Source organism: Opisthorchis viverrini (genome assembly GCF_000715545.1).
Source record: "Opisthorchis viverrini unplaced genomic scaffold opera_v5_447, whole genome shotgun sequence".
NCBI classification, from domain to species: domain Eukaryota; kingdom Metazoa; phylum Platyhelminthes; class Trematoda; order Opisthorchiida; family Opisthorchiidae; genus Opisthorchis; species Opisthorchis viverrini.
The window spans coordinates 305,219-318,929 of NW_008752108.1; the positions used below are offsets into that span (position 1 = coordinate 305,219).

The 13,711-nt window shown below is 43.2% G+C and overlaps 1 protein-coding gene across 1 annotated transcript; it reads right to left on the reverse strand.

Annotated features, from left to right (window-relative positions):
• Window positions 1-3,080: 3,080 nt before the first annotated feature.
• Window positions 3,081-7,683, reverse strand: T265_11126 (hypothetical protein; the record flags this gene model as incomplete). Its single annotated transcript, XM_009177697.1, has 5 exons — window positions 3,081-3,701; window positions 5,874-5,949; window positions 5,994-6,031; window positions 7,392-7,442; window positions 7,493-7,683. The coding sequence occupies 5 exons, from the start codon at window positions 7,620-7,622 to the stop codon at window positions 3,625-3,627; spliced, it is 372 nt and encodes a 123-aa protein (XP_009175961.1).
• Window positions 7,684-13,711: the final 6,028 nt, after the last annotated feature.

The window sequence follows — 13,711 nt, forward strand, 5'->3', positions numbered from 1 at the left end:
ATATATATTTTATTGCTCTCGTTTTCTCCCAGCAGAGCAAGGCAACAGTAGCTGGTCCTGCACAAAGATGAACGATTTATATTGGGATGCTAGATGCTCAACCCCATCAGCTGCAACATTTTTTCGAATCACTAGACCGATGCCCGAAGCCTGGCACCTATACTGCTATATAGTGCTTGCATCTGCGAAATCCCAACAGAGGTGGAGGGCACAGAATTTGAGTTTCCTTTCTGATTGACCTCCCCAGCAATGCAGGTCCCTGGGCGTGATGGGAGGCCAACCTCGGACTGCATGATTCTACTGCTTTTCAAGGCATGCCTCAACAGTGTCGTCAATTTCGAAATGTCAAATGGACTCATTCCAAACTACTTGCGATACCTTAGTAGATGAACGAGCATCGCCCGACGTGACGCTGGCCATTCGGACGCACGTCAGTTTTTTTGCACTGAGGTAAGTTATTACGATATTGTTAGCGTTCTACTAAAATTTTTAGACATCATGTGAATAGTGTACGTTCCATAGGCGATGAAGGGCTGTGATCGTTGCACACCTGCGTTCGAATCGGGCTTGTTCCCCGATTAAAGTGTGAAGTCAATACCTGTTCATGTATGTGCTGGCAAGTGTACGCTCCCTTCTTTGTAACGTTGTTGTTGGCCATTGTGATCTATTGCGATTTCTCGATATATGAAGACTTCAAGTTTTTGCGTACAACTACTTTGGTGCCGCTTGATTACAACGCTCTGTTTGTGTTGTGACTGTGTGCTGGACAATGAAGGCCACCTTGTCGCGGTTTAGCGAAACAGGTGCATCCAACTGAATTAGCAGTTAAATAGAAATATTCCCTTGGTAAAGACCGGGCAACAGTGAAAGTTTATCAGTGCTACCACCGAGCTTCCCGGCCATATTTGCCAAAAGCTGCCTTGGAAACTGTAGCAATTATAACATTGATATGCGTGCACGATCACGCGTATTATTCAGCACTTAAGTATAACGTGTGGAACCAAACTCAATAGTGTACACCATAAGTACTGTTACTCGTGGGTGAGAGCTGTTGGACCACGTCTGCAGTTTTTATTTTTGCCGGACTAGTCGTTTAAGTCTGGAAAATCGAACTAATTTCTTCACGCTTGAGGCGGTCGCAGATGCTATTGATTCATTTAACGAAAACTGGTGCAACTTAAAATATTCGGCTGACCGTTTGGGAAGATGGAACAATCTTTAACAAGTTGCCCTATTTCATTACCGTGCAGTCGGTAAGAAAATTTCCCAATATTAGTTTTCTTGTGGTGGACTCGAAGAACAGCAGACAGCTAGCAATCGGCCAAGGCTTGCGTGTAACTCACCGCCCATTGCAACTACAAGGTTGCTGGAAAAAGACTGGGCAAAATGAGTCGGATCCAATGTTGATTAAAACGGTCAGCGTAGGCCCTTGATAAGTCAAAATCGACAATCAGACAAAATCAATCAACAACAAACCTAAAATTGAAGATCCTCAATTGAAACAGAATCAACATACATCTCGGGTTCATCACTACCTCTGCCATGCACCTCGAAAACGGTTGATCCTTCAAAATCAGTGACAAAGTTCCCCAAGTTTAGGACTTTTTCTCAGACTTCTTAGTGTTTTTAAGATCGTGTTATTGTATAGTGATGGTGAAACTAGAGGCCTTAAAAGCACCTCTGTTTGAATCCTACATATAACTCCATGGAGTTATGCGCTCTGGCAGCTGAACAAAGCAGGTGATCCCCGAGCACCGAATTTTTATATCCATGATTGAAATCCGATAAGGTTATTCATAACGCCGTAAAGAGAAATAGGCAAATGCCTGGACTCACACAACCAACAAGGACGATTTTCATATTTTAATATAAAATGGGCAGCCCAAAACCGTTCAGATTTTCATGTATGCGCCTGCCGTGAACAGAAGGACCAAAGTAGACACCTTAAGCGTCCGACTATTTCCAGAGCAGTACAGTTGATGCGGCTTTAACTTGTTGGAGCGTACGAGGTTTTGCACAGTTTCGATGAGTATGTGTTAGCCGAAACTCGGCCCCAAAACAGCTGGTAGTTAGGTGGTGTTACGGTCAAGAAGCCTAACCTGCACGGGATTGGTCGGAAGATCGGGCCGCTTAAAAGTCCAGCATTAGAGCGAGCTCTGTCGGAAAGTGTGGGCGCAACAGCCAACCATGATTCACTATCCGCCCACAGCCAGTTGTTTTTCATTGTGCTCTTACGGCTGCGAAACACGACGCACTAGCAGGGACTTTTGCATAAAACTGCAAGCATTTTTACGGAGAAACATATTGCTACTTCCTACCTGTCGTACGATGTCAATGATATCATTGTTAGAATACAATCAGCAACCAAAAATGAACAGACAGTTATTCTAGCCATTTCCTTTCTTTCCGATCAGTTAGTTTATTGATAACCCAAGTTTTTGTTGTTCAGAACCTACCATTAAATCTTTTCCACGTACTTTGATAAAAATTCCTAAGCCTTTGTGTGGTGACTATGTAGCTTTTATCTGATGAGGCATTCCAAGGACAAACTGAGAGTTTTGTGAAGAGTTCTATTGGGCTCATCGTGACTGCAATACGTGCAGACCAGGTGGAGTATAAACTAATCAAAAGGATTCACGAATTCCTGGTCTGTGACACCATATAAATGACTTGTACTTCGTATGCACAGATCCAGGTGAGCTTGAGATAGCTCACAAGGCGTGAACTCACTTATCGGAAAGTCCACGGTTCGAACGCAAAGCCAGCATCTCAACTGCTCCTATGTAGGCTTGGGCAACCTGATAGTACATCAGTTCTCGTGATTCCTTCGTGGGACTATGGTAGCTAGGTGTCGGGAAGGTGCACGATTATCTTCATTCTCTTTGCAGATCTTGATCCGATACGTGAACTCCATAAACGAACCCATAGTGCCAACAGTCATTTAAACCTTAAGCAATGTTGGAGATAACGCTGACTGATTACTGTCTATAGCCCCTGCAAATCTTCGTGAAATAATAAACAACTAAATTAAATGGAAAACAAAACCGCTACTCTACCTATCTCTCTGCTCGCTATATATAACAACATAAGCAATAATCATTACTGTCAATCTTTGAAGCTAACAACACGTTCATGGTGCACTGATACAAGTCACGGAAATGTCAAATCAATTGGTTGAACTAAATTCGAATAACAGAAACATATCGTGTCCGATAAACAAAAGGCAAACACAATTAAAATTTACATCAATGTGATCCACAAATAACTTTCCGCGTTTGCCGCACGCACTGTTGGTTTTACCTTCTGTAGTCGAAGAATAACCCTGTTGCCTTTCCGCTCGCTTCGTTGTACTAACTCCTGAATTTTGTCCTTCATTTTCTGTGTTTGATAGACCCAGACTGGTATTTTGAGTGAGATATGAGGGTTATGGAGCAGCCGAAATGCAATCAAACAGAAATACTTCGGAGCATGAAGTGGAGACAAAGTAAAAACAAGGTTCAAGTGGGTGCTGTTAGATATTTATAAAAGGCACTTGAAATAAATGATACGAAGTGGAATATGCGGTTGGTATGATGCAAAACATAGTCTTCCGGATGAATTCCACGTTTAGGTGGTTGACAGGCATCACCACAAAAATTTTGGATTTTCACGCTGGGCGATATAATCCGCCAGATTGAATACCGCGATTTCCGATTCATTCACTAACGAAACAGAGATAAGAGATACAAAAAGTGGGTGAATCTGGATGCCCAAATTACTCACACTTATCTGTCATTGAATTGTGCTCCTGGGTAGGCCACACGGACTATGTTTAATAAACGACATCATTTGGCGTCATACAACCCAGTGCTAGACAGGAGCATGGCAAGACAGTCGGGTTAGCAACGCTCCGTTCGGTTTATGGCGAGGTGCGCTGAAGAAACATAAGCAGGTGGAGGTGGAATAGTTTGTCACACCCGATCTGTCCAAATTACCCCAAAAAATCTCATTCTGAGGGGACGCCACAAAGAAATAAGGCTAGCAGTGCAAAACAATTAACAACCGAAGGAAATATGCTTCCTCGAAATCATCTTAACTTTGGGCATTACTCACTTAGGGAGTGATTTGAAAAATTGTGACGAAGGCGCCTCACTATTCCGTTGCAGAGGCAGTATTAATCGGGCCCATAAATGGTCGAATGGCGGCAAAAACTTCGGCGAAGATGTCTTTTTGGTCCAATGACCACAGAAACTTCGTAGTTCTTGCACATTTTCGTTAAAAAACAGTAACCATTCGAAACAAACCGAAAATTTCGGATTTAACAACCAAAATTCACTTGCATCTCTTCAAATGAACCTGTCGCACAAAGGCATTTTTACGGTTGTGCCGATAATCAAGATATCGAAGTATTTTCCTGTATGTCAGTGAACAACCCATTATAGGGCTCATCAGGTAAGCGTAGTCCCCAAATCCTAAAGAACCTTGCCAATAGGATTTCAGGATGGGTCTCCCGTTAACATCAAGTTAATTTGTAAACAAGTGCCTACCGCAACATATGTACAATTCGGTGTCTAAGTAAGCGAACAGAGGGATGGGAATTTGTGGACTAGACCCACCCGATGAGTCCCGAAATTGACGAGAGCGATTGTGAACAGTTCATACTTTTCATCAACCTTATAAGTAGTATTCAGATCCCTTCTTTGTTTTTTAATGGTTACTCGAAAACGCAACGTAGGTGGGGTGTGGTTAAATGACGATGAAACAACCAGAAAATAAGGATGAGATCATGGGGATGAGACTAACAGATAAGCACAAAATATGCTCAATCAACCCTGAATTGTGAGTAGAATAGGATCGCACTGCTGTCAAATAACGCACAATATGATCATTTTGTGGGGGTGATCACTCAAGGAACCCACGACAACCGCGGTTGCTACATGTTTTGTGGTACGTAACCACCAACGAACCATGAAATAGTATTTGTTGATACCACATGTTTCAAAGATAGACTTTCGCCAAACCAATGGCACCGTTCACTAGAGCATTCTCCCCGGGTAGGAGTTACGAAAAAAGGAAAATTTAAATGCGTTGGATATTCCTGTGACAGCACCAGGTTCAGTTAAAAGGTCACACTGGAATTGGGTAATATATTCAACCTATTATATGATATACTGAGACAAAAATGGTTTCCGACACGCTACTTCAGTCGTCAATGAACTCGTGCGGTCTTGTAGTATTTGTTTGAATGCGAAGCTGCTATTGATAAATCTTCATTAAACCATGTTATATAGATATTCCGGGGCATAGGTTTGCGGTGTATGTCTGTAGCCATTTTGATTGTTTAAACTGACCAGAGCGTCTGGATTTTAACCGTAAGGCGGAAAGCCAACATTCGACTGAGGGTTCATCGAATTGGTGTTCGTAATATGCCATCAGAAGTTAGGGACAGTTACAGCAAATAGGTCGCTTGACGCGATGCACTCCGGCAGGTTGAGAACAAAGAATCAACCTTGAAAACAAAAGTGTTCGTTATTATTGTAATCACAATCGGAACTATTCTTCATGGTTTCCAATTTTGCATAGTTATATTCCAAGTGATAGTCACAAATTTCCATACGTCCATGCTCTACTAATGTAACGGTGAATACTGCTGATGAGGCATCCGAGAAACATATGGTTTCTCGTAAATCCGCCTTGATCTAATGGAAGGTGGGATTTATTACAGAATTTGTGGAATGACTATGTAGCATCCGTTACATTTGCTTGGTAGTCAATGAATATATAGGAAAGTTCAAGAAGGCAGCTTCATTTGAGGCCCGCTTGGTTGATTGGTACCTCGGAAATGTCTATGAACTAGATAACTCTGTGGACTTTTACACGGCTTTTCAACTTACCAATACCCAAAGAGCTGAGAGTTTGATTCGATCGTTGTACCGGTTCCGTTTTTAGATCAATCAGTAAGTCTCCAGACTGTGGGGGAATCACCGTTTTTATCAATAAGCAAATTGGCCAACCTTGGCTTTATGTGCCTGGTGACGAATTTTCAATGCATCTGAGACAATGGGAACAGATGAGGACAGTCAATCAGACAAGTCATTAACGAATAAAGTGTGATTTCGCGAAAAACCTAGCCCATTATACCCAACAGCTGCATACTTCGGTCGTTGGCGATTCACTCATCGCCCTCCGGCCAGAATAAAGTGCTCAACCAATGAACTGGGTCTTCAATCCATTAGTAATTCTGCTGGTTGTGAGACGGATGACCGTATTCTGACATCTATCGACATCGATTTCGTCGGAAAAGTGAGCATCGGCTGTGGCAGTGGACTAGACAATGCTTTGGCCCATGAGCTAGAAAACCAGATCATTTGTAATCTCTCTCAATGGGTGTGTCAACCCTATCTCTAGGACTTCTTTACAGTTCTTTCGGGAATAAAAGACCAAAGTATTTGGACCTCCTAGTTCCGGCTAATTTACACATAATCTCTGTTCAACTCAATGGGGTTGACGAACATGTCCATGACACGCAGGTACTCGTGTGCAATAAACAAAGCAATCTCTGTACTTAAGACTCCATACAGCTGCACTCATAAAATCACATAAAAGCAAAGGTATCTGGTGGGATTAGTGGGGCATTGGAGTACGAATTCTGGTTAGCCGTGAATCATAACAAGAATCCGGTTCGAGTATATGATATCTCAGACTTAGATGTGTACCACATTAGTCGCAGTACAGATTATAGCACAATGACTTGACCACTGGAGAAACGGAGCGCTCACCCGTAGAGAAGAATTCATTTTTTGTCTAACCTGTGGTCGAGGTCATGGGGCTTTGGCTCAAAATACTCTAGTGCACAGCTGACAGTTTTCTCCCATAACGATCAAATTGTATAAACCTAGGTTTTCAACCGCAGTGAATTAAATGTTCGTGGTTCCTGCCAATCATTAGGTGTTCGTACTACGTGGATTTCACCGCCAAGTTATTCAAATCCATTAGCATTCAAGGCAGTATCCACGCTTTCCTGACCCTGAAGATGCTACTAACCTGGGAGGAACACCCCATTACCATCACACCGCTATCGCAGCAAACAACATAACATCTCCAGCCTTCCTCTCCATAGCATTTTTCGCAGCGGAAACCAGCATTTTCCGTGATGGTGAGGCCTTATATGGCACTAATTTTGTAAGATAATAATGAACGCTCGAATTTCACCAAATCTCCCACGTAACAGGAACCAATGGGTGGGACTAGTCTTATACACAGTGGCAGGGTCGGTGGACATCGAAGGACAGCATCTATTGCCTAGAGATGATCAAATTGCAAAAGTAGGTATGCACACAGAAACCCACAAATCCATTGCATGACGGAAAAGATATCACATCAACCGCAAAATTTGGCGGTGAGAAACCTACCGAATGTGAAATTTTTGAAAGCAGGAGGTACTGCAGAGGATCCGTGAATCGCTGTTAGTAAAGAAAGAGTTTTACCTGGAAACAGATATCTGAAAACAAACCTCTTTCAATCTGGTCAAACAATTCTGAGATAGTAGCGTTGGGACTGATGTGAGGAAGTATTAGATAGCAAGTTGTCCGGAATTCAAATGAGCGAATAAGCGTCACTGGAATATTGATAATAATATCCATTTTAATTCCATACAAAATAGCACGAAGATGATTCTCGTTGGTTAAATCCAGTGCTAGTGAGAAGAAAAATAATTTACTTAAAGTCGTATCATAAAAATTTAAAACCAATCCGTAATAAAGAGACTAGGTGCCCTTCATACGGGGCTCAGCAGGTCGCACTATGAAAATGTTGATGCCTCGTAGGTTATATCTAATTTAGTCAAGTAAAACGTTTTACCAACCTTTGAGTTAGCATGCATTCAATAAGATGAACAGACTACATGAAAGCCAATAAGAGTCAATTTCTGCGTACACGCCTGGGGTTGGTGACACCTGTCCTTGGGTGGTTATGCCCCACTTAACTGCGCATTGATGATGTCACCTCGTTTGGTGACGAAACGTTAACTGCCAAGCTTGGTGAACTGGCTAAAAACCGCCTGTTTGCAAATGAAGTTCAAAAAGGTCAGTGTCGTCTGCATACTCGATATCCGAGAGCCTTATGGAGATCCAAGAATTCACGGAGGTCATCTTTGTTCTATGTACACTGCCATAGCTCACGACGAACACGAGTAAAAGGCAGCTTTCAAGTCAAGTTGTTGGAAGCAGTGTGGCTGCTCCCTAATCCGGAGGAGTGAATATGTGATCGGTCCATCCTCTTGCACCTGGCTTGGTTTTCACGGATCTGCCTGTCAGTGTTCAATCAACCTTCGAAGGATGAGGGCACAGAGCACCATGAATGCCACAACTACCAGACTAATGTCATATAGCAACACTCTTGAAGGTAAGGATGATTACTGGCGCGTTCTATTCCACAAAGGTTTTCTTTTCACTCAACATAGCACCAGTGGATTTCCTTCAGTGGTTAACCAGAGAATCTCCACCATCTTTAAAGATAGCTGAATATCTCTTGTCCTAGTGCCCCCCTAACACATTTCCTAGACGTTGTAGAGGAAGATCTGAAATAATAAAACTTCAGAAATTTTGCTTAGTACACATACAGTTATTCTTGCTTGATGTGACAATCCAGGATGCTGTAGTCTGAAAGCGGTATCAGTGTGAATCTGAGTCAAACTCACGGACCTATTATCCTGTTAGATAGAAAACCACACAAGCGAACTCACATATGCTGATGCAAGAAAAGTTCAGAGCATTATTTGAGGATACAAAAGTACACCCGAATATTACAAGACTTATAAAACCACTGCAGTCTCTTTTGAATAATGTCTTACAAAGGTAAGTACTTCGATATGCTGAATGTCTTTCGAAATGTAAGGCGGTCTTTGGGCAATACAGTAAGTTTAAAAGTATTGTGAACAAGGGGTTTAGTCTACCGCGTATAGTGGATAGACTAGATGCAAAATCTTTCTGACTTGAACAAATTCACGATGCACGGAGAGCAGGTTGTCGTTATTCCGAAAAATTCCAGACATCTCATACTTTTCCGCCACTCATCTAAGGTCTTGATCAAACAGGCCTATCTTGAAAACGAACACCTGATTGTCCATGATACCAGAGTGCAAGGTAGCTAAAGACGGCAGCATCCATCTAAGGAGGTAACGTCACTTGGAAAGAAGGTTGTTCTTAGCGAACTACACTCATTTGCAAACAAATCTGGTTTTGCGAGAGACTCATCTGGAAACCAGCTGAATACCTCTTTAGTGATGTTTCCAGGCAGCCGAATGTGCTGCACCGGGCCGTCCAATGTTACAGTCGCTAGGATATTCGAGATATCGCGATACATGTACATTCGTAATGCACTACTCATTAGGTTTCTGAAAATTCTTCGACAGTCTGGCAAGCTCCTAACACGTCCTGAAGTCGACCTTCCATGTTGTTATTTGTTAAAGATGACTTCATGGCCGTTTCATGAAGATACTCAAGGGGTAGTGTGGAACAACCAGCCTATCACATGATTTTCCACTGGTCCCGGGCAGTACACATCGGTGAAGTTGATCCGAATGTGACTCTTTCTTGCCACCAAACAGTTCCCTCAACCCATTGACCGAGGCGCTATAGGACACTTCAAAAAAGATGAGGCATGAATATCTGCAGGTTTCTGAGAGTCATCGATGCGTCTTGGATAGAAGTTCCCCGAACAACAATGAATGGCGCATTATGGTTACGGATCTGTTATTGCTGATTTTCGGAGAAGAGACAGACAAGCCCATTGAGACCGAAAAGCAGGTCCAGGATCAAGTGATCATGGTTAACGTACAGTCACAACACACCATTTCTGCTCGGACTAGTTCCAGCCTCACTTCGCGCATTCTAAGTAAGTAAAAAAAAATCACTACCGCATTACGCCGCCTCAAATTACCTGGAGACGACTCCACCGTGCTGCAGTAACAGCGAGAAAATTGTTAAAAGCATATCAAATGGTTGTTTTTATTAAAAAGGGAATACGGATGCTGAACAGGTTAACAGTTTTGAGAACGTGAAAGGGTAGCAGAAAGATAAATAAAAACATTACCTGATGACTCCTGTTTCAGGCAAACGTGTTCCCAGATTGAAACATTGATTTCGTAACAGTACTTTACGTCAAACGCTGCTCTGCGTGCGACGATATACCTAACACAGTCTACGAAAGTTTTGGTAGATCTTCGGAATTCATCCGGTATCAGGAAAAACCAGCGCATCTTGGACCAAAGTAACCAAAGCATTAGCACTGAAAAAATATTTACTCGCTCACGATTTCGGTTTTGCTGAGCTGATAACGGATATCTCGAATGTTTTGTTACCACTTGCTACTGAGGTTAGGAAAGCAAAGTTAATTTTTAAAAGGATTTCTTAATTGAGAGCCCTGAAATTTCAAAGCTAAAAATAAGCCGTTTTTACTACCCTCCCAAATATCTGGCAAACTTCTGCTCTCAAGGTTTCGCAGTCAAGTACTTCCCGAAAGATCTTGATGTTCGTTTCGTACGAGGCCATTTTCAACAGAAAGACAGCACTGCTCAAAAACATTGGATAAATTCCTCATAAGTTCATAGACAAAAAAGATATGTTGATGACGTAGAACTATGGCTACGGACGTCAGGTGTTATGGCAAAGAAACCACATCAAAACCGTCAACCATACTGTCGTTGTTACATACAGATTGCGTGTATATAATGAAGAATAGATGCGAAGTTTAAGGACTAAAAGCATAATGCAGACCGAGTCAGAGTTGAACAGATGAGCATCGAATTGAGTTTGGGATATGTGGATACTATGGAAATCTAAGAGAACATAACCACAAAGTGTTGCAAAGTAGCGTTTATGAGAAAAATGAAGAGATTTCCGGGTGGTCATGGGGCATTCCCACCAGATATAGATGCCTAGAAGCAAAGAGACTATTTGCAAGGGTGTCTTGGGAAGCGGAACACGGGACACCAGTTCGGAAGATGTCTTGTCATGGTGGTGGCGACAAAATTAAGGCCAGGTCTCGTCAGCGGAAAGAGGGTTGAAAGTCACCAACCAGAGCGGGGGAAAGAAAAAAGCCGTAAAACTTTCCATTGAAAGTGGTCAGGGAGTAAGCGGCCCGAACCCAGACATGAAAAAAGCATTCCATGTTGAGATGACATGCAGATCAGGGGCAAGGAGGGGTGAGAAACAAATTCCGGAGAATAAATGGAAATCCAACCTTCTTGAAGCCCAAATCTGTAACTTGGTGAACATGAAAAGACCGGAAAAGACCGTTAGAAAATGATCAAAAAAGGAAACAATTAGAAGTTGGGATGGGTACAGAGCTGACGGACAGTACAGTGAAACGGCGAAGGGATAGGAAATCCTGCACAGACAAGGAAAGGTTGAACCGCGCTTTGGTAAACCCCAATTATGAATCGTAACAAGGTCAGAATTCAACGTACTAATTGTCTGCACGATGTCATCAGTTAACTGAGACACAAGATGTGAGAGCTCGGAGAAATATCCCATATCCCTGTTGAGATGCACCACAATCGCTCGAAGCAGCAAAACAAGCAGGCTGTTCGGAAGGGCTTTTAGTGCGGCCTCTACCATATGGACTTGCGCAATATGTGGACGCATGTGCATCAGTAGGATTGGCATTGAATCATACACCGATCTGCCCGCAAAATATAAGCGAATAACGTCAAAGTAAGCTTGTCGAATATTAGAGTGAGACTGACTAGTAACGCCAGTACCTTGATGATATGATACAACAATCATTCAGCTGTAACACCCTTTCGGTGCCGTGCCACCCAAAGGGAGCACGAGAGCTGGAATACTGTCAGGTTGCCCAAGCCTAGACAGGAAAAGTTGAGAGGCAGAGGTCGGGTTCGTAACACGGACCTTCCGGTCAGTAAATTCGCGCTCTACTCACTTGAGCCCTCTCACCAACTTGATGATAAACAAATAAACGGGCCGGTATCCACTTTTATCACATGCTGAGGCCGAGCGGCGGCTTTTGACAGGACTCCGTGCATCCGCTTGCTGATTGTATTCGAAGGGGTCAACACTGGCCACAAGGACTTGTATGCTGCACCATATCCGGCTCAGAACAAACCATTAGCGACTCTCCAAGAACGCGCAAGTGTCCGTTAATTTGACCACTGATTCGGGCACATATATATATATATATATAGTATACTTATATTATATGTTATATGTTTGTGCCTATGTGACCCACTGAGTTATACTGCGTAGTGTCCGTGTGACACTCCCAGTCAATGATGAGAGGTCTGACCAACAGTCTGCCGGTCCTCCATTTTTGGGGCAATGTGTTCCGCGAAATAGAATTTCCAGTCAAATACTGTCTTAATGTCAGGCTTTTGGGTCAAAGGCTCTGGTTAAGGACATTCATCATCCTCCCGTCTAAGTGAGGGCGCCCTGACAGTATCCCAGCCCGCGTACAACCATGAAATGCACACACAAATAACCTCATGCCAGCTCGGTCGTCGCGTGCGGCGCCTCACTTCGTGAATACAGCAGGGCGGGGAAGCTAAAACAGGTTAATGCTGACGCCCTGTTCATTTACATTTACATATTTTTACTTTCTCCTCTCCCCACCCCACTAATAGCTCTCTTGTAGGCCCAGAAATTAGTATTGATATCTCCATTCATCCTACATCGGTTTTGCAAGCAACATTTGCGCGTCATCCAGTGCCGCCATCCACAAATCAATATTCAGGACTTGAAGCCTAGTCTACCTAACCGCCTTTACGTTCGCAACGAGAGGCAGTTGCTGTCACACTGAATTCGCTGAGCACTGATGTGTGCTGTGTATCAGAAACAAGAACTCAAGATGCAAACAAAGTGGTGGTGATCCATAGGTTCCTGCGGCAGGATGTGAAGGAGTTGGTTTCGTCCTAAATCATAGGGTGGAAGGACCCTTGCTTGACTGCATACATGTTGACAGTCGCATCTGTGTGGTTCGTCTGGCAACGTCAGGTGAGGTCAATGCACAATTCTGCAAGGCTCTAATCGCGTTTGCTAATTTGAGACACCTATGGCGTTAAGGTGGTGTATCCCTGAAAGTAAAGGGACGTGTATATCAAACTACAGTGCGGGCTGTTTTGTAGTATGGCTGTGAGACTTGGCCTGTTCGAGCAACGGGTATTCCACAACCGCTGTCACAGGACCATACCTCGTGTGAGATGATGTCAGTGTATCCGTAAAGAGGCAATAAAAGGCGAGTTTTCGGTTGTGCAACGAGTACTTCTATTGAAGAATGTGTCCAGCACCAGAAGCTGTGTTGGTTGGGACATGTGTTGCGTATGCCGAACCATCATTTGCCGAAGAGAGTGCTGTTTTCCATGCCCAATTCAGAGTGGCAGAAGCAGAGAGGTGATCAACCCTTGACCTGGCACAGGGGTATGGAGGAGATTACGAAACGTTTGGGTGCTGTCGGTGCTACTCGCCTTCCATTGTAAAGACCTCGTGATTCCCACTGGGCCTGGTTGGAGAGTGCAAGATGGCTGCCAACCGATGTCACTAGCGTTCTTGTTGTCAGTTTCTATCCAGATTGCCCGAATGAGTGTCTGAGAGTGTAGACACCTCGGTATGATTGTAGTAAGTCCCTTCCTTGTCCACCTTTATTCCTTTCTTCACAATAAGGCTTTCAAATAAATCGTGATTGAAAACCGATGTTAGGCTGTCCACGAATATATATATAT